Genomic DNA, 23,107 nt, shown 5'->3' on the forward strand with positions numbered 1-23,107 from the left:
TGTGGTGGTGTGAAGTGTGTGGTGAGGTGTGTGGTGGTGTGAAGTGTGTGGTGAGGTGTGTGGTGGTGTGAAGTGTGTGGTGAGGTGTGTGGTGGTGTGAAGTGCGTGGTGAGGTGTGTGGTGGTGTGAAGTGTGTGGTGAGGTGTGTGGTGGTGTGAAGTGCGTGGTGAGGTGTGTGGTGGTGTGAAGTGTGTGGTGAGGTGTGTGGTGGTGTGAAGTGTGTGGTGAGGTGTGTGGTGGTGTGAACTGCGTGGTGAGGTGTGTGGTGGTGTGAAGTGTGTGGTGAGGTGTGTGGTGGTGTGAAGTGCGTGGTGAGGTGTGTGGTGGTGTGACGTGCGCGGTGAGGTGTGTGGTGGTGTGAAGTGCGTGGTGAGGTGTGTGGTGGTGTGAAGTGTGTGGTGAGGTGTGTGGTGGTGTGAAGTGCGTGGTGAGGTGTGTGGTGGTGTGACGTGCGCGGTGAGGTGTGTGGTGGTGTGAAGTGCGCGGTGAGGTGTGTGGTGGTGTGAAGTGCGTGGTGAGGTGTGTGGTGGTGTGAAGTGTGTGGTGAGGTGTGTGGTGATGTGAAGTGCGTGGTGAGGTGTGTGGTACTGTGAAGTGCGTGGTGAGGTGTGTGGTGGTGTGAAGTGCGTGGTGAGGTGTGTGGTGGTGTGAAGTGTGTGGTGAGGTGTGTGGTGATGTGAAGTGCGTGGTGAGGTGTGTGGTGGTTTGAAGTGTGTGGTGAGGTGTGTGGTGGTGTGAAGTGTGTGGTGAGGTGTGTTGAGGTGGCACTCTCACCTGGCAGGTGCAGGTGAGGCATGGTGTAACGAGCTTTGTGTCAGCATGGAGGATGCTGCCACCATGGTAGTTACAATGGTGGCAGACAGGGCAGCACTCTCCCTGGGGCTTGGCAGGGTGATGGCAGGGTGGTGGTTCACACTCCAGGGTGTAGCAACGTAGTTCACCCTGCAACACCATGCAACAATATTCTGCTGATACTATATACATTGTCTCTCATGGCTGACACTCTTAAAATATTGTCTCTCAAGGCTGACACTCAAAGTATTGTCTCTCAAGGCTGACACTCTCAAAATATTGTCTCTCAAGGCTGACACTCTTAAAATATTGTCTCTCAAGGCTGACACTCAAAATATTGTCTCTCAAGGCTGACACTCTCAAAATATTGTCTCTCAAGGCTGACACTCAAAGTATTGTCTCTCAAGGCTGACACTCTCAAAATATTGTCTCTCAAGGCTGACACTCAAAATATTGTCTCTCAAGGCTGACACTCTCAAAATATTGTCTCTCAAGGCTGACACTCTCAAAATATTGTCTCTCAAGGCTGACACTCTTAAAATATTGTCTCTTCAAGGCTGACACTCTCAAAACATTGTCTCTCATGGCTGACACTCTCAAAATATTGTCTCTCAAGGCTGACACTCTTAAAATATTGTCTCTTCAAGGCTGACACTCTCAAAACATTGTCTCTCATGGCTGACACTCTCAAAATATTGTCTCTTAAGGCTGACACTCTCAAAATATTGTCTCTCAAGGCTGACACTCTCAAAACATTGTCTCTCATGGCTGACACTCTCAAAATATTGTCTCTTAATGCTGACACTCTCAAAATATTGTCTCTTCAAGGCTGACACTCTCAAAACATTGTCTCTCAAGGCTGACACTCTCAAAATATTGTCTCTTAAGGCTGACACTCTCAAAATATTGTCTCTTCAAGGCTGACACTCTAAAAACATTGTCTCTCAAGACTGACACTCTCAAAACATTGTCTCTCAAGGCTGACACTCTCAAAATATTGTCTCTCAAGGCTGACACTCTCAAAATATTGTCTCTTCAAGGCTGACACTCTCAAAACATTGTCTCTCAAGGCTGACACTCTCTAAACATTGTCTCTCAATGCTGACACTCTCAAAATATTGTTTCTCAAGGCTGACACTCTCTAAACATTGTCTCTCAAGGCTGACACTCTCAAAATATTGTCTCTTCAAGGCTGACACTCTCAAAACATTGTCTCTCAAGGCTGACACTCTCTAAATATTGTCTCTCAATGCTGACACTCTCAAAATATTGTCTCTCAAGGCTGACACTCTCTAAACATTGTCTCTCAAGGCTGACACTCTTAAAACATTGTCTCTCAAGGCTGACACTCTCTAAACATTGTCTCTCAAGGCTGACACTCTCAAAACATTGTCTCTCAAGGCTGACACTCTCTAAACATTGTCTCTCAATGCTGACACTCTCAAAATATTGTCTCTCAAGGCTGACACTCTCTAAACATTGTCTCTCAAGGCTGACACTCTCAAAACATTGTCTCTCAAGGCTGACACTCTCTAAACATTGTCTCTCAAGGCTGACACTCTCAAAATATTGTCTCTCAAGGCTGACACTCTCAAAATATTGTCTCTTCAAGGCTGACACTCTCAAAACATTGTCTCTCAACACTCTCTAAAGATTGTCTCTCAAGGCTGACACTCTCAAAACATTGTCTCTCAAGGCTGACACTCTCTAAACATTGTCTCTCAAGGCTGACACTCTCAAAATATTGTCTCTCAAGGCTGACACTCTCAAAATATTGTCTCTTCAAGGCTGACACTCTCAAAACATTGTCTCTCATGGCTGACACTCTCTAAAGATTGTCTCTCAAGGCTGACACTCTCAAAATATTATCTCTTCAAGGCTGACACTCTCTAAACATTGTCTCTCAAGGCTGACACAATCAATATTACACAATACAACGCTTGCACGCACGCACACACACACACACACACACACACACACACACACACACACACACACACACACACACACACACACACACACGATGCCTCACCTGGTGGCACCTGCAGTGAGTACAGGGGTCAGAGTGCCAGAAGTACCCTTCGCTGGTACCCACGCAGCTGTTGCAGGTCGGGCAACACTCACCTGGCCACACAAACAGGAAATTGCGCTTAATTCTTGTATTCAGTGACGTTATAAATTCGTAAAAGTAAGAACTGCACTTATTTAAGTCACTTATTGCTAGGAAATTCACTCACTTAATATAAGTAGAAATGCAATAGACGTTACCAAAGTATGGTTACCAAGGCAGGTAAGAGGCTCACCTGGGCGGGTGAGAGGCTCACCTGGGCGGGTGAGAGGCTCACCTGGGCGGGTGAGAGGCTCACCTGGGCGGGTGAGAGGCTCACCTGGGCGGGTGAGAGGCTCACCTGGGCGGGTGAGAGGCTCACCTGGGCGGGTGAGAGGCTCACCTGGGCGGGTGAGGGGCTCACCTGGGCGGGTGAGGGGATCACCTGGGTGGGTGAGGGGCTCACCTGGGCGGGTGAGAGGCTCACCTGGGCGGGTCAGGGGCTCACCTGGGCGGGTGAGAGGCTCACCTGGGCGGGTGAGAGGCTCACCTGGGCGGGTGAGGGGCTCACCTGGGCGGGTGAGGGGATCACCTGGGTGGGTGAGGGGCTCACCTGGGCGGGTGAGAGGCTCACCTGGGCGGGTCAGGGGCTCACCTGGGCGGGTGAGAGGCTCACCTGGGTGGGTAAGAGGCTCACCTGGGCGGGTGAGGGGATCACCTGGGTGGGTGAGGGGCTCACCTGGGCGGGTGAGAGGCTCACCTGGGCGGGTGAGGGGCTCACCTGGGCGGGTGAGGGGATCACCTGGGTGGGTGAGGGGCTCACCTGGGCGGGTGAGAGGCTCACCTGGGCGGGTCAGGGGCTCACCTGGGCGGGTGAGAGGCTCACCTGGGCGGGTGAGAGGCTCACCTGGGCGGGTGAGGGGCTCACCTGGGCGGGTGAGGGGATCACCTGGGTGGGTGAGGGGCTCACCTGGGCGGGTGAGAGGCTCACCTGGGCGGGTCAGGGGCTCACCTGGGCGGGTGAGAGGCTCACCTGGGTGGGTAAGAGGCTCACCTGGGCGGGTGAGGGGATCACCTGGGTGGGTGAGGGGCTCACCTGGGCGGGTGAGAGGCTCACCTGGGCGGGTCAGGGGCTCACCTGGGCGGGTGAGAGGCTCACCTGGGTGGGTAAGAGGCTCACCTGGGCGGGTGAGGGGCTCACCTGGGCGGGTGAGAGGCTCACCTGGGCGGGTCAGGGGCTCACCTGGGCGGGTGAGAGGCTCACCTGGGCGGGTAAGGGGCTCACCTGGGCGGGTAAGGGGCTCACCTGGGCGGGTGATGGGCTCACCTGGGTGGGTAAGGGGCTCACCTGGGCGGGTAAGGGGCTCACCTGGGTGGGTAAGGGACTCACCTGGGCGGGTGAGGGGCTCACCTGGTCGGGTGAGGGGTTCACCTGAGCGGGTGAGGGGCTCACCTGGGCGGGTGAGGGGCTTACCTGGGCGGGTGAGGGGGCTCACCTGGGCGGGTAAGGGGCTCACCTGGGCGGGTAAGGGGCTCACCTGGGCGGGTAAGGGGCTCACCTGGGTGGGTAAGGGGCTCACCTGGGCGGGTGAGGGGCTCACCTGGGCGGTTGAGGGGCTCAACTGGGCGGGTGAGGGGCTCACCTGGGCGGGTGAGGGGCTCACCTGGGCGGGTGAGGGGCTCACCTGGGCGGGTCAGGGGCTCACCTGGGCGGGTCAGGGGCTCACCTGGGCGGGTGAGGGGCTTACCTGGGCGGGTGAGGGGCTCACCTGGGCGGGTAAGGGGCTCACCTGGGCGGGTAAAGGGCTCACCTTGGCGGGTAAGGGGCTCACCTGGGTGGGTAAGGGGCTCACCTGGGCGGGTGAGGGGCTCACCTGGGCGGGTGAGGGGCTCACCTGGGCGGGTGAGAGGGCTCACCTGGGCGGGTGAGGGGCTCACCTGGGCGGGTGAGGGGCTGACCGGGGCGGGTGAGGGGCTCACCTGGGCGGGTGAGGGGCTCACCTGGGCGGGTGAGGGGCTTACCTGGGCGGGTGAGGGGCTCACCTGGGCGGGTAAGGGGCTCACCTGGGCGGGTAAGGGGCTAACCTGGGCGGGTAAGGGGCTCACCTGGGTGGGTAAGGGGCTCACCTGGGCGGGTAAGGGGCTCACCTGGGTGGGTAAGGGGCTCACCTGGGCGGGTAAGGGGCTCACCTGGTCGGGTGAAAGGCTCACCTGGGCGGGTAAGGGGCTCACCTGGGCGGGTAAGGGGCTCACCTGGGCGGATGAGAGGCTCACCTGGGAGGGTGAGGGCGTCAGGACAGGTGAGGCTAGGACAGATGACAGCCACACAGACGATTGTGCCAGCATCACAGTGACATGTCTGGCACGGGTCCTCAGTGACCACCACCTCACCCTCTGGCACTGCCTGACCCTCGTAGAGGCACCCTAGGCGGCACCAGTGCCAAGGATTAATCAGCATTAAATGAACAAGAATGGTAAAGCTAATATATATATATATATATATATATATATATATATATATATACATATATACATATATATATATATATACATATATATATACATATATATATATATATACATATATTTTTTTTATTATTATTATTATCACACTGGCCGATTCCCACCAAGGCAGGGTGGCCCGAAAAATAAAAACTTTCACCATCATTCACGCCATCACTGTCTTGCCAGAAGGGTGCTTTACACTACAGTTTTTAAACTGCAACATTAACACCCCTCCTTCAGAGTGCAGGCACTGTACTTCCCATCTCCAGGACTCAAGTCCGGCCTGCCGGTTTCCCTGAACCCCTTCATAAATGTTACTTTGCTCACACTCCATCAGCACGTCAAGTATTAAAAACCATTCGTCTCCATTCACTCCTATCAAACACGCTCACGCACGCCTGCTGGAAGTCCAAGCCCCTCGCACACAAAACCTCCTTTACCCCCTCCCTCCAACCTTTCCTCGGCCGACCCCTACCCCGCCTTCCTTCCACTACAGACTGATACACTCTTGAAGTCACTCTGTTTCGCTCCATTCTCTCTACATGTCCGAACCACCTCAACAACCCTTCCTCAGCCCTCTGGACAACAGTTTTGGTAATCCCGCACCTCCTCCTAACTTCCAAACTACGAATTCTCTGCATTATATTCACACCACACATTGCCCTCAGACATGACATCTCCACTGCCTCCAGCATTCTCCTCGCTGCAACATTCATAACTCATGCTTCACACCCATATAAGAGCGTTGGTAAAACTATACTCTCATACATTCCCCTCTTTGCCTACAAGGACAAAGTTCTTTGTCTCCACAGACTCCTAAGTGCACCACTCACCCTTTTCCCCTCATCAATTCTATGATTCACCTCATCCTTCATAGACCCATCCGCTGACACGTCCACTCCCAAATATCTGAATACATTCACCTCCTCCATACTCTCTCCCTCCAATCTGATATCCAATCTTTCATCACCTAATCTTTTTGTTATCCTCATAACCTTACTCTTTCCTGTATTCACTTTTAATTTTCTTCTTTTGCACACCCTACCAAATTCATCCACCAATCTCTGCAACTTCTCTTCAGAATCTCCCAAGATCACAGTGTCATCAGCAAAGAGCAACTGTGACAACTCCCACTTTATGTGTGATTCTTTAACTTTTAACTCCACGCCTCTTGCCAAGACCCTCGCATTTACTTCTCTTACAACCCCATCTATAAATATATTAAACAACCACGGTGACATCACACATCCTTGTCTAAGGCCTACTTTTACTGGGAAATAATTTCCCTCTTTCCTACATACTCTAACTTGAGCCTCACTATCCTCGTAAAAACTCTTCACTGCTTTCAGTAACCTACCTCCTACACCATACACTTGCAACATCTGCCACATTGCCCCCCTAGCCACCCTGTCATACGCCTTTTCAAAATCCATAAATGCCATATATATATATATATATATATCTATATATATCTATATATATATATATATATATATATATATATATATATATATATATATATATATATATATATATATATATATATATATATATATTTAGCTGAAATATGCATATCAACAATACAACAATTGTTAAGGATAATTGCTTCGAATAAAATAATACAATTTTAGTTAATGTCTGCCAAGAAATACGGTTGTGGCAGCAGACTTAATGACTATCATGAGAATTTACATATTTCAGCTAAAAACTGGAGTGTCAGAAAATGCTTCGAAGCGTCGAAAAACAATAAAATCACCTTATATCATTTTTTCCCACTCCTCTTTAGGCTGAGGGACTGACCACTCCAAACTGCGTCTTCGAGGGTGATGGACTGATTACACGGTCTTTACATCTCTACTCCTCCTGCTGCCTCCTCTATACTCGACTGAAGAAGCCTGCTGTGTAGGCGAAACGTTTCGGAATAAACGTGTCTTACTTGTCAACACAATGGCGACTAATGCTTGGGTCTGTATCTCTTGTCACACCATAACATTATTTAACTCAAGGGGAAGTGCTAAACCCGTTTGAACGTTTCGCATACACAGTAAACCTCTTCAGTCAGATACAGAGGCAGCAGGTGTAATAGTGAAATGAAGATGATGTAATTAGTCTATTAACCTTGGAGGAAAGTATATGTGGTGGTCAGTCCCTCAGCCTGGAGAAGAGTTCAGCTTTACATCATCCTCAGTATCAGCATGAAAAGGGTATCTCCAAGTCTTTGGATCTAGAGCATCAATGGTCTTCTCCCTCTCATTTCGAGGATAAAGTAGAAAGAGAGAGAACATACCTAGCTTGCAGGAAGGACAGCAGGAATCTTGAGGCAGGACAGGGTGAAGGCAGGGTACCTGAGGACAGGTGATGTTGGCACATAGCACCTGTCCCCCCCTGCACCTGCACACCTCACACGTCCCCTCCACCTCCCACAACGACCCCTCCTCGTGGACGGCTCCACCCTCGTCCACACAGTCTGTCAAAATATCAGCCACGTTATTTGGAAATTACTTGATATACTGACTGAAAAAAAATCTAATAACGAAATAAATCATAAATCAGCTATAAAATCTCAGTGGTGGAATAATGATATTCACACCTGTCTGCAAGACGTTAATTAACCTGTGACAACGTTACCGTAACAGGTAAGTTCTTGACCGGTGAGACCGTCAATAAGCGTTGGTGTGCAGACACCGTCGCAGCCTCTGGCCCGACACACAACGTTGCTGTGACCCACACACTTTGCTGCTGAGTGTGTACCTCCATCACACACTTCATCCTCGTCACAGTGCACGACGTGAGCTGTGAGCGAACACCCGCTGTACACCCGCAGGTTGACACACATCCTGTACGTGCACATCACATGTCTGACATCTGGGTATTTTTTATGTAGACGTTTCGTCATCCAGTGGCTTTATCAATACAAATTCAAGGACATAATTGGAAGACAGTACAACTATATACAGAGATGAGGTAATCAGTCCCTCAGCCTTGGAGCTGGTGTGAATAGCACCGTAGTCATGAAGAATCTGGGGCACAGGCAAGAAGGCTGGCGTTTATATACTGGCGTCAGGTTGCATTGTTAAATTTACAAAGTAAGAGCTGATATTCTAACCTCAGATTATTTACAAGGTAAATTCTGTTATCCTACCCTAGCAGCTCTTCTACATCCTTAGAACGTTATCCTACGTCAGGTCATGTCAAAGCCCTCTCTAAGGTATACTAACCACCCCCAGGATGCCACCCACAACAAGCAATTAACACCAAAGTGAATAGGGGCAGCAGATGTTAGGTGACCTACCCGTAAGTCTCCACCAGCCAGCAGCACTGACTCTAACAACAGTGCCAGTGAAAACACACAACGTGACTGACCACAAGAACCACACTTCTCTTTAATCCAGTGCAAAATCTCTAGAAGGAAATTTATCAAACAAGGTGTGTATATCTACAACACTCACCTGTCCTGAGGTGCTGGTGGCAGGTACGGTTGCTGCGAGGTGCTGACACCAATGTTCTTATGAGGGAGGCTGAGTATAGGGCGAAGTGCAATAGCTGTTGCTTCTTGTTGCCTCAGTTCACTGATGTCTTCCTGCAGAATATGATGTTTAATAACGGAGAAATACGAGAAAATTAAGAGGATTGTTAACTAATATTACAAACTGTGATATATATATATATATATATATATATATATATATATATATATATATATATATATATATATATATATATATATATACCAGAGAGAAGAGGTTGTGCATGAGCCACCAGTCTGGTACCCTCGTCACCTGGCTACACGTCCTCTCTATGTTCAGTAACTTTGCATCGTCAGTAACATGATAAAGTTCCTCCTCCAGTCGGGCCTTCGTCAGCATGTAGAATGGTCCGTTATTGTAGTAGTTACACTTCAGCCTGTCGTAGCCTTCCATGTTGAAGCCATAGACATCAAAGCCATCACGGTCGAGACCAAGAATGTTGTAGCCTTCTTTCGTGTAGCCGTAAGTGTCGAATGGAGGTGCTGTCGTCGTGCTGTTGATCGTCGAGCGGCAGAATGGAGGACCAAGTGACGTGCAACCGTCCTTTTTAAAGCCGTAGCGATTAAAGCCGTCTCTGTTAAACCCGGCGAGGTTGTAGCCGTCCCGGTTAAAAGTGTCTTTGTTGTAGCCTCGTCTGTCGTAACCCAGTGAGTCGTAGCCCTCACTAGTGTAGCCGCGCTCATTGTAGCCATCCTCGTCGTAGGCGTCTGCACTCTCAGTCTGCGTCCATCTCTCGTTTGCGACATTTTCGCCACTATGCCTATGTGTTTCGGATTCCTCTACGACCTCTTTCAAACACGGAGCACCCTTGGATAGGACACTGTAGGTGACACCGTGCTGGAGCACAGCCTCGAGAGAGTCGTGAGGGGTGACACCAAAGGGCTCTAGCAAGCCAGATTTCATCTCTGTCAGAAAAAGAGCACCAGTTTGTCCATGCTTCCTCAGCCAGCTGTCAAATATCTTGTCAAGAAACGCCACATGTGAGAGGAATACGGGATCGTAAAGTCTCTCGTGCGTGAGTGAGTGACCTCCAACGAACAGCTGAAAGAGCCCAGATATGGCTTCCATGTGTAGTCTGAATTGCCTGTAGTTAGCGTTGTTTATCAGATGTGCGATTCCAACTGCGTCAGGTAACCAGACTGAACGGTTGAAGCTTCTCATGAGACAGGGAGCCCAGTCATCGTGACCAGGTGACCTGAATGGGTGATGGGTCACACAGAGTGTCTTGCGGTCACCATCACCACCAAAGTAATTGGCTTGCCACGCTGCTGATGTGCTCATGTCGCCAACGTCAGGAGTCCAGTCGAAGTAAGGAACGGAAAGATCGCAGGAACCATCCTCTTGAAGAAGAACATCTACCAGCCACAAGAGGTAACGATGCCAGGGAAGGAAACGATCAGTGCCAGCGAAGTTAGGCAAATGCTGTGTGTACATACGAGTGAGGTAATGCCACCCCGCCTTCCTAACTTCCACTAACTTCCTAATGGCACCTTGATAACGCCGCATCTCCGTAGGCGTCAACTCTCGAAATTCCTTCCTGAAATACTTTTCCTCTCCCAGGCGTTTGCAGGTGAAAGTGCCTCGTTGCAGGCACTTGCATTCCTGGCACTTACTCCGCATCACCTCCCCTACAGCGTAGGTCTTTCCTGGTGAGAAACACAAGACTGCCATATCTGCTAAACTCATTCAGTAATATGATATCAATACAAAATCCACATGGAATGCAATATGATGGTTGCAGAACTAAAATGGCTTGTGCAAGTAATTTTATTACCAATATAGCAATAACTTGCATCAACAGACTTTACTTACTATATTGCAAAGACTAGTTATATCATCAGTAAAGTTAGTACCTGGTAGACGGCAGCCGCAGGTCGGTGCGGGTGTCAGGTCATAAGCAGGTCCTGAGCTGAAGGACACCACCACCATGTCATCTCTACCTGTGCCACCACAGCTGCCGCGCCACACCTGTCTGCAGTGCCAGTGGCATTCACTGTCACTACACGTGTAGTGGACGAGGTACAGAGGAGTTAGTAGTCTGCTGACACTTGTTGTTGATGTAGGTACAAACACTCCACTTAGGACCCCACCTACCACGACACCTGACCTACCACTGACAACCCACCTATCACTTAGAACCCACCTACTACTGAGGATCCACCTAAAACTAAGAATTCACCTACCACTGACGGCCCACCTGTCACGGAGAACCCACGTACTACTCACAACCCACCTATCAGCGAGAACCCACCTACTACTGAGGATCCACCTTAAACTGAGAACCCACCTATCACTGAGGACCCACCTACCACCGAGAATCCACCTACCACTGAGAACCCACCTACCATTGAGGCTCCAACTACCACTGAGAACCCACCTAACACTGAGGACCCATCTACTACTGAGGACCCACGTACCTTTAAGGATCCACCTACCACTGAAGACCCACCTACCACTGAGAACAAACCTACTACTGAGAACGGACCTACCAATGAAAACCCACCTACCACTGAGGACTCACTTACCACTGAGGACCCATCTACCACTGAGAACCCACCTACTACTGAGAACCCACCTACCACTAAGAACCCACCTACCACTGAGGACCCACCTACCACTGAGGATCCACCTACCACTGAGGACCCACCTACCACTGAGAACCCACCTACCACTGAGAACCCACCTACTACTATGAACTCACCTACCACTGAGGACCCACCTACAACTGAGGACCCACCTCCCACTGAGAACCCACCTACCACTGAGGATCCACCTACCACTGAGGACCCACCAACCACTGAGAACCCATATTCCAAATAATGACTCACCTTTCTGCTAACCCACCTTCCTACTAACTCACCTTCCTACTAACCCACCTTCCTACTAACCCACCTTCCTACTAACTCACCTTCCTACTAACCCACCTTCCTACTAACCCATCTTCCTACTAACCCACCTTCCTACTAACTCACCTTCCTACTAACCCACCTTCCTACAAACCCATCTGCCTACTAACCCACCTTCCTACTAACTCACCTTCCTACAAACCCACCTTCCTACTAACCCATCTTCCTACTAACCAACCTTCCTACTAGCTCACCTTTCTGCTAACCCACCTTCCTACTAACCCATCTTCCTACTAGCCCACCTTCCTACTAACTCACCTTCCTACTAACCCACCTTCCTACAAACCCATCTTCCAACTAACCAACCTTCCTACTAACCCACCTTCCTACAAACCCATCTTCCTACTAACTCACCTTCCTACTAACCCATCTTCCTACTAACCCATCTTCCTACTAACCCACCTTCCTACTAACCCACCTTCCTACTAACTCACCTTCCTACTAACCCACCTTCCTACTAACCCACCTTCCTATTAACCCACCTTCATACTAACCCACCTTCCTACTAACCCACCTTCCTACTAACCCACCTTCCTACTAACCCACCTTCCTATTAACTCACCTTCCTACTAACCCACCATCCTACTAACCCATCTTCCTACTAACCCACCTTCCTACTAACCCACCTTCCTACTAACCCACCTTCCTACTAACCCACCTTCCTACTAACCCACCTTTCTACTAACCCACATTTCTACTAACCCATCTTCCTACTAACCCACCTTCCTACTAACCCACCTTTCTACTAACCCACCTTTCTACTAACCCACCTTCCTACTAACCGACCTTCCTACTAACCCACCGTAATACTAACCCACCTTCCTACTAACCCCCTTCCTACGAAAACACCTTCCTACTAACCCACCTTCCTACTAACCCCCTTCCTACTAACGCACCTTACTACTAACCCACCTTCCTAGTAACCCACATTCCTACTAACCCACCTTCCTACTAACCCACCTTCCTACTAACCCCCTTCCTACTAACCCACCTTACTATTAACGCACCTTCCTACTAACCCCCTTACTACTAACCCACCTTACTACTAACGCACCTTCCTACTAACCCACCTTCCTACTAACCCACCTTCCTGATAACCCACCTTCCTACTAACCCCCTTCCTACTAACCCACCTTACTACTAACTCACCTTCCTACTAACCCACCTTCCTACTAACCCACCTTCCTACTAACCCACCTTCCAACTAACCCACCTTACTACTAACCCCCTTTCTACTAAGCCACCTTACTACTAACCCACCTTCCTACTAACCAACCTTCCTACTAACCCACCTTCCTACTAACCCACCTTCCTTCTAACCCATCTTCTTACTAACCCACCTCACTGCTAACCCCCTTCCTACTAACCCACCTTCCTATTAACCCACCTTCCTACTAGCCCACCTTCCTACTAACCCACCTTCCTACTAACCCCCTTCCTACTAACCCACCTTACTACTAACCCACCTTCCTACTAACCCACCTTCCTACAAACCCATCTTCCTACTAACTCACCTTCCTACAAACCCATCTTCCTACTAACCCATCTTCCTACTAACCCACCTTCCTACTAACCCACCTTCCTACTAACTCACCTTCCTACTAACCCACCTTCCTACTAACCCACCTTCCTACTAACCCACCTTCGTACTGACCCACCTTCCTACTAACCCACCTTCCTACTAACCCACCTTCCTACTAACCCACCTTCCTACTAACTCACCTTCCTACTAACCCACCATCCTACTAACCCACCTTCCTACTAACCCACCTTCCTACTAACCCACCTTCCCACTAACCCACCTTCCTACAAACCCATTTTTCTACTAACCCATCTTCCTACTAACCCACCTTTCTACTAACCCATCTTCCTACTAACCCACCTTCCTACTAACCCACCTTTCTACTAACCCACCTTTCTACTAACCCACCTTTCTACTAACCCACCTTCCTACTAACCCACCTTCCTACTAACCCACCTTCCTACTAACCCACCTTCCTACTAACCCCCTTCCTACGAAAACACCTTCCTACTAACCCACCTTCCTACTAACCCCCTTCCTACTAACGCACTTTACTACTAACCCACTTTCCTAGTAACCCACATTCCTACTAACCCACCTTCCTACTAGCCCACCTTCCTAATAACCCCCTTCCTACTAACCCACCTTACTATTAACGCACCTTCCTACTAACCCCCTTACTACTAACCCACCTTACTACTAACCCACCTTCCTACTAACCCACCTTCCTACTAACCCACCTTCCTGCTAACCCACCTTCCTACTAACCCCCTTCTTACTAACCCACCTTACTACTAACTCACCTTCCTAATAACCCACCTTCCTACTAACCCACCTTCCTACTAACCCACCTTCCTGCTAACCCACCTTCCTACTAACCCCCTTCCTACTAACCGACCTTACTACTAACACACCTTCCTACTAACCCACCTTCCTACTAACCCACCTTCCTACTAACCCACCTTCCTACTAACCCACCTTACTACTAACCCCCTTTCTACTAAGCCACCTTACTACTAACCCACCTTCCTACTGACCAACCTTCCTAATAACCCACCTTCCTACTAACCCACCTTCCTACTAACCCATCTTCCTACTAACCCACCTCACTGCTAACCCCCTTCCTACTAACCCACCTTCCTATTAACCCACCTTCCTACTAACCCACCTTCCTACTAACCCACCTTCCTACTAACCCCCTTCCTACTAACCCACCTTACTACTAACCCACCTTCCTACTAACCCACCTTCCTACAAACCCATCTTCCTACTAACTCACCTTCCTACTAACCCATCTTCCTACTAACCCATCTTCCTACTAACCCATCTTCCTACTAACCCACCTTCCTACTAACCCACCTTCCTACTAACCCACCTCACTGCTAACCCCCTTCCTACTAACCCACCTTCCTATTAACCCACCTTCCTACTAACCCACCTTCCTACTAACCCACCTTCCTACTAACCCACCTTACTACTAACCCACCTTCCTAATAACCCACCTTCCTACAAACCCATCTTCCTACTAACTCACCTTCCTACTAACCCATCTTCCTACTAACCCATCTTCCTACTAACCCACCTTCCTACTAACCCACCTTCCTACTAACCCACCTTCCTACTAACCCACCTTCATACTAACCCACCTTCCTACTAACCAACCTTCCTACTAACCCACCTTCCTACTAACCCACCTTCCTAATAACTCACCTTCCTACTAACCCACCATCCTACTAACCCACCTTCCTACTAACCCACCTTCCTACTAACCCACCTTCCTACTAACTCACCTTCCTACAAACCCATTTTTCTACTAACCCATCTTCCTACTAACCCACCTTTCTACTAACCCATCTTCCTACTAACCCACCTTCCTACTAACCCACCTTTCTACTAACCCACCTTTCTACTAACCCACCTTCCTACTAACCCACCTTCCTACTAACCCACTTTCCTACTAACCCACCTTCCTACTAACCCCCTTCCTACGAAAACACCTTCCTACTAACCCACCTTCCTACTAACCCCCTTCCTACTAACGCACCTTACTACTAACCCACCTTCCTAGTAACCCACATTCCCACTAACCCACCTTCCTACTAACCCACCTTCCTACTAACCCCCTTTCTACTAACCCACCTTACTATTAACGCACATTCCTACTAACCCCCTTACTACTAACCCACCTTACTACTAACCCACCTTCCTACTAACCCACCTTCCTACTAACCCACCTTCCTGCTAACCCACCTTCCTACTAACCCCCTTCCTACTAACCCACCTTACTACTAACTCACCTTCCTACTAACCCACCTTCCTACTAACCCACCTTCCTACTAATCCACCTTCCTACTAACCCAACTTACTACTAACCCCCTTTCTACTAAGCCACCTTACTACTAACCCACCTTCCTACTAACCCACCTTCCTACTAACCCACCTTCCTACTAACCCACCTTCCTACTAACCCATCTTCCTACTAACCCACCTCACTGCTAACCTCCTTCCTACTAACCCACCTTCCTATTAACCCACCTTCCTACTAGCCCACCTTCCTACTAACCCACCTTCCTACTAACCCTCTTCCTACTAACCCACCTTACTACTAACTCACCTTCCTACTAACCCACCTTCCTACTAATCCACCTTCCTACTAACCCACTTTCCTACTAATCCACCTTCCTACTAATCCCCCTTCCTACTAACCCACCTTACTACTAACTCACCTCCTTACTAACCCACCTTCCTACTAACCCACCTTCCTACTAACCCACCTTTCTATTAACCCATCTTCCTACTACCCCACCTTCCTACTAACCCACCTTTCTACTAACCTATCTTCCTACTAACCCACCTTCCAACTAACCCACCTTTCTACTAACCCACCTTTCTACAAACCCATCTTCCAACTAACCCACCTTCCTACTATCCTACCTTCCTACTAACCCACCTTCCTACTAACCCACCTTCCTACTAACCCACCTTCCTATTAACCCACCTTCCTACTAACCCATCTTCCTACTAACCAACCTTCCTTCTAACCCACATTTCTACTAACCCATCTTCCTACTAACCCACCTTTCTAATAACCCACCTTTCTACTAACCCACCTTTCTACTAACCCACCTTTCTACTAACCCATCTTCCAACTAACCCACCTTCCTACTATTCCACCGTCCTACTAACCCATCTTCCTACTAACCCATCTTCCTACTAACCAACCTTCCTACTAACCCACATTTCTACTAACCCATCTTCCTACTAACCCACCTTTCTACTAACCCACCTTTCTACTAACCCACCTTTCTACTAACCCACCTTCCTACTATCCTACCTTCCTACTAACCCACTTTCCTGCTAACCCACATTCCTACTAACCCACCTTCCTACTAACCCACCTTTCTACTAACCCACCTTTCTACTAAAACACCTTTCTACTAACCCACCTTTCTACTAACTCACCTTTCTACTAACCCACCTTTCTACTAACCCACCTTCTTACTAACCCACCTTCCTACTAACCCACCTTCCTACTAACCCATATTTCTACTAACCCACCTTCTTACTAACCCACCTTCCTACTAACCCACCTTCCTACCAACCCACCTTTCTACTAACACACCTACCTACTAACCCATCTTTCTACTAACCCACCTTCCTACTAACCCACCTTCCTACTAACCCATCTTTCTACTAACCCACCTTCCTACTAACCCGCTTTCTTACTAACCCACCTACCTACTAATCCACTTTAACTGCTAACCCACATTCCTACTATCGCATCTTTCTACTAACCCACCTTCATAATAACCCACCTTCCTACTAACCCACCTTCCTTCTAACCCATCTTTCTACTAACACACGTTCCTACTAACCCATCTTTCTACTAAGCCACCTTCCTACTAACCCACCTTCCTACTAACCCATCTTTCTACTAACCCACTTTCTTACTAACCCACCTTCCTACTAACCTTCCTTCCTACTAACCCATTTTTCTACTAACCCACCTTCCTATTAACCCACCTTCCTACTAAACCCCTTCCTACTAACGCACCTTACTACTAACCCACCTTCCTACTAACCCACCTTCCTACTAACCCATCTTCCTACTAACGCACCTTCCTACTAACCCCCTTACTACTAACCCACCTTCCTACTAACCCACCTTTCTACTAACCCACCTTCCTACTAATTCACCTTCCTACTAACCCACCTTTCTACTAACCCCCTTCCTACTAACCCACTTTACTACTAAGTCACCTTCCTACTAACCCACCTTCCTACTAATCCACCTTCCTACTAACCCACCTTCCTACTAACCCACCTTCCTACTTACCCACCTTCCTACTAACCCACCTTCCTACTAACCCACCTTACTACTAACCCCGCTCCTACTAACCCACCTTACTGCTAACCCACATTCCTACTAACCCACCTTCCTACTAACCCACCTTCCTACTAACCCACCTTCTTAGTAACCCACCTTCCTACTAACCCATCTTTCTATTAACCCACTTTCCTACTAACCCACCTTCCTACTAACCCTCCTTCCTACTAACCCATCTTTCTACTAACCCACCTTCCTACTAACCCACCTTCCTACTAAGCCACCTTCCTACTAACCCATTTTACTACTAATGCACCTTCCTACTAACCCATTTTACTACTAATGCACCTTCCTACTAACCCCCTTGCTACTAACCCAACTTCGTACTAACCCACTTTCCTACTAACCCACCTTCCTACTAATCCACCTTCCTACTAACCCACTTTTCTACTAACCCCCTTCCTACTAACCCACCTTTCTACTAACTCACCTTCCTACTAACCCAACTTCCTACTAACCCACCTTCCTACTAACCCACCTTCCTGCTAACCCACCTTACTACTAACCCCCTTTCTACTAACCCACCTTACTACTAACCCACCTTCCTACTAACCCACCTTCCTAATAACCCACCTTTCTAATAACCCACCTTCCTACTAACCCACCTTCTTAGTAACCCACCTTCCAACTAGCCTACCTTACTACTAATCCCTTTCCTAATAACCCACCTTCCTACTAACCCACCTTCCTACTAACCCACCTTCCTACTAACGCACCTTTCTGCTAACCCCCTTCCTACTAACCCACCTTACTACTAACTCACCTTCCTACTAACCCACCTTCCTACTAACCCACCTTCCTACTAACCAACCTTACTACTAACCCACCTTCCTACTAACCCCCCTTCCTACTAACCCACTTTACTACTAACTCACCTCCCTACTAACCCACCTTCCTAATAACCCACCTTCCTACTAACCCACCTTCCTACTAACCCATCTTCCTACTAACCCACCTTCCTACTAACCCACCTTTCTACTAACCCATCTTCCTACAAACCCACCTTCCAACTTACCCACCTTTCTACTAACCCACCTTTCTACTAACCCACCTTCCAAATAACCCACCTTCCTACTAACCCATCTTCCTTCTAACCCATCTTCCTACTAACCCACCTTTCTACTAACCCACCTTTCTACTAACCCACCTTCTTACTTTTCCACCTTCCTACTAACCCACCTTCCAACTGACCCACCTTCCTACTAACCCACCTTCCTGCTAACTCGCCTTCCTACTGACCCATCTTTCTACTAACTCACCTTCCTATTAACCCACCTTCCTACTAACCCATCTTCCTAATAACCCACCTTCCTACTAACCCACATTTCTACTAACCTATCTTTCTACTAACACACCTTTCTACTAACCCACCTTTCTACTAGCCCACCTTTCTACTAACCCACTTTCTTACTAACCCACCTTCCTACTAACCCACCTTCCTACTATCCCACCTTCTTACTAACCCACTCTTCTGCTAACCCACATTCCTAGTAACCCACCTTCTTACTAACCCACCTTTCTACTAACCCACCTTTCTACTAACCCACCTTTCTACTTACCCACCTTTCTACTAACTCACCTTTCTACTAACCCACTTTTCTACTAACCCACCTTCTTACTAACCCACCTTCCTACTAACCCACCTTCTTACTAACCCATCTTTCTACTAACCCACTTTCCTACTAAACCACCTTCCTACTAACCCATCTTTCTACTAACCCACCTTCCTACTAACCCACCTTCCTAATAACCCATCTTTCTACTAATCCACCTTCCTACTAACCCACCTTCCTACTAACCCATCTTTCTACTAACCCACCTTCCTACTAACCCATCTTTCTACTAGCCCACCTTCCTACTAACCCATCTTTCTACTAACCCGCCTTCTTACTAACCCACCTTCCTACTAATTCACTTTAACTGCTAACCCAAATTCCTACTAACCCACTTTTTACTAACCCATCTTTCTACTAACCCACCTTCCTACTAACCCACCTTCCTACTAACTCTCCTTCCTACTAACCCATCTTTCTACTAACCCCCCTTCCTACTAACCCACCTTCCTACTAACCCATCTTCTTGCTAACCCACCTTCCTACTAACCCACCTTCCTACCAACCCACCTTTCTACTAACACACCTACCTACTAACCCATCTTTCTACTAACCCACCTTCCTACTAACCCACCTTCCTACTAACCCATCTTTCTACTAACCCACCTTCCTACTAACCCGCTTTCTTACTAACCCACCTACCTACTAATCCACTTTAACTGCTAACCCACATTCCTACTATCGCATCTTTCTACTAACCCACCTTCATAATAACCCACCTTCCTACTAACCCACCTTCCTTCTAACCCATCTTTCTACTAACACACGTTCCTACTAACCCATCTTTCTACTAAGCCACCTTCCTACTAACCCACCTTCCTACTAACCCATCTTTCTACTAACCCACTTTCTTACTAACCCACCTTCCTACTAACCTTCCTTCCTACTAACCCATTTTTCTACTAACCCACCTTCCTATTAACCCACCTTCCTACTAAACCCCTTCCTACTAACGCACCTTACTACTAACCCACCTTCCTACTAACCCACCTTCCTACTAACCCATCTTCCTACTAACGCACCTTCCTACTAACCCCCTTACTACTAACCCACCTTCCTACTAACCCACCTTTCTACTAACCCACCTTCCTACTAATCCACCTTCCTACTAACCCACCTTCCTACTAACCCACCTTCCTACTTACCCACCTTCCTACTAACCCACCTTCCTACTAACCCACCTTACTACTAACCCCTCTCCTACTAACCCACCTTACTGCTAACCCACATTCCTACTAACCCACCTTCCTACTAACCCACCTTCCTACTAACCCACCTTCTTAGTAACCCACCTTCCTACTAACCCATCTTTCTATTAACCCACTTTCCTACTAACCCACCTTCCTACTAACCCTCCTTCCTACTAACCCATCTTTCTACTAACCCACCTTCCTACTAACCCACCTTCCTACTAAGCCACCTTCCTACTAACCCATTTTAATACTAATGCACCTTCCTACTAACCCCCTTGCTACTAACCCAACTTCGTACTAACCCACCTTCCTACTAACCCACCTTCCTACTAATCCACCTTCCTACTAACCCACTTTTCTACTAACCCCCTTCCTACTAACCCACCTTTCTACTAACTCACCTTCCTACTAACCCAACTTCCTACTAACCCACCTTCCTACTAACCCACCTTCCTGCTAACCCACCTTACTACTAACCCCCTTTCTACTAACCCACCTTACTACTAACCCACCTTCCTACTAACCCACCTTCCTAATAACCCACCTTTCTAATAACCCACCTTCCTACTAACCCACCTTCTTAGTAACCCACCTTCCAACTAGCCTACCTTACTACTAATCCCTTTCCTAATAACCCACCTTCCTACTAACCCACCTTCCTACTAACCCACCTTCCTACTAACGCACCTTTCTGCTAACCCCCTTCCTACTAACCCACCTTACTACTAACTCACCTTCCTACTAACCCACCTTCCTACTAACCCACCTTCCTACTAACCAACCTTACTACTAACCCACCTTCCTACTAACCCCCCTTCCTACTAACCCACTTTACTACTAACTCACCTCCCTACTAACCCACCTTCCTAATAACCCACCTTCCTACTAACCCACCTTCCTACTAACCCATCTTCCTACTAACCCACCTTCCTACTAACCCACCTTTCTACTAACCCATCTTCCTACAAACCCACCTTCCAACTTACCCACCTTTCTACTAACCCACCTTTCTACTAACCCATCTTCCAACTAACCCATCTTCCTTCTAACCCATCTTCCTACTAACCCACCTTTCTACTAACCCACCTTTCTACTAACCCACCTTCTTACTTTTCCACCTTCCTACTAACCCACCTTCCAACTGACCCACCTTCCTACTAACCCACCTTCCTGCTAACTCGCCTTCCTACTGACCCATCTTTCTACTAACTCACCTTCCTATTAACCCACCTTCCTACTAACCCATCTTCCTAATAACCCACCTTCCTACTAACCCACATTTCTACTAACCTATCTTTCTACTAACCCACCTTTCTACTAACCCACCTTTCTACTAACCCACCTTTCTACTAACCCACTTTCTTACTAACCCACCTTCCTACTAACCCACCTTCCTACTATCCCACCTTCTTACTAACCCACTCTTCTGCTAACCCACATTCCTAGTAACCCACCTTCTTACTAACCCACCTTTCTACTAACCCACCTTTCTACTAACCCACCTTTCTACTTACCCACCTTTCTACTAACTCACCTTTCTACTAACCCACTTTTCTACTAACCCACCTTCTTACTAACCCACCTTCCTACTAACCCACCTTCTTACTAACCCATCTTTCTACTAACCCACTTTCCTACTAAACCACCTTCCTACTAACCCATCTTTCTACTAACCCACCTTCCTACTAACCCACCTTCCTAATAACCCATCTTTCTACTAATCCACCTTCCTACTAACCCACCTTCCTACTAACCCATCTTTCTACTAACCCACCTTCCTACTAACCCATCTTTCTACTAGCCCACCTTCCTACTAACCCATCTTTCTACTAACCCGCCTTCTTACTAACCCACCTTCCTACTAATTCACTTTAACTGCTAACCCAAATTCCTACTAACCCACTTTTTACTAACCCATCTTTCTACTAACCCACCTTCCTACTAACCCACCTTCCTACTAACTCTCCTTCCTACTAACCCATCTTTCTACTAACCCCCCTTCCTACTAACCCACCTTCCTACTAACCCATCTTCTTGCTAACCCACCTTCCTACTAACCCACCTTCCTACTAACGCACCTTCCTACTAACCCATCTTTCTACTAACCCACCTTCCTACTAACCAACCTTCCTACTAACCCATCTTCCTACTAACCCACCTTCCTACTAACCCACTTTTCTGCTAACCCACCTTCCTAATAACCCACCTTCCTTCCAACCCACTTTCCTAATAACCCATCTTCCTTCTAACCCACCTTCCTACTAACCCACCTTCCTAATAACCCACCTTCCTAATGACCCACCTTCCTAATAACCCACCTTCCTAATAACCCACCTTCTTACTAACACACCTTCCTACTAACCAACCTTCCTACTAACCCATCTTTCTACTATCCCACCTTCCTACTAACCCACCTTCCTACTAACCAACCTTCCTACTAACCCATCTTTCTACTAACCCACCTTCCTACTAACCCACCTTCCTACTAACCAACCTTCCTACTAACCCATCTTTCTACTAGCCAACCTTCCTACTAACCCACCTTCCTACTAACCAACCTTCGTACTAACCCACCTTCCTACTAACCCACCTTCCTACTAACCCACCTTCCTACT

General features: G+C 48.1%; 1 protein-coding gene across 3 annotated transcripts in view; it reads right to left on the bottom strand.

The window, feature by feature from the left end:
* LOC128698496 (uncharacterized) overlaps window positions 1-23,107 on the bottom strand; it is a 178,751-nt gene that overhangs the window by 104,849 nt on the left and 50,795 nt on the right. For all 3 annotated transcript variants that reach the window (XM_070084971.1, XM_070084970.1, XM_070084969.1), the window contains exons 11-18: window positions 10,725-10,870; window positions 9,076-10,517; window positions 8,794-8,924; window positions 7,973-8,181; window positions 7,632-7,811; window positions 5,114-5,263; window positions 2,825-2,916; window positions 775-942 (exon numbers count right to left, since the gene is read on the bottom strand). In XM_070084971.1, the coding sequence (XP_069941072.1) occupies window positions 775-942; window positions 2,825-2,916; window positions 5,114-5,263; window positions 7,632-7,811; window positions 7,973-8,181; window positions 8,794-8,924; window positions 9,076-10,517; window positions 10,725-10,870 (2,518 nt within the window). The remainder of the gene's footprint in view (window positions 1-774; window positions 943-2,824; window positions 2,917-5,113; window positions 5,264-7,631; window positions 7,812-7,972; window positions 8,182-8,793; window positions 8,925-9,075; window positions 10,518-10,724; window positions 10,871-23,107) is intronic.

The sequence above is a fragment of the Cherax quadricarinatus genome, chromosome 14 (assembly GCF_038502225.1).
Source record: "Cherax quadricarinatus isolate ZL_2023a chromosome 14, ASM3850222v1, whole genome shotgun sequence".
NCBI lineage: Eukaryota > Metazoa > Arthropoda > Malacostraca > Decapoda > Parastacidae > Cherax > Cherax quadricarinatus.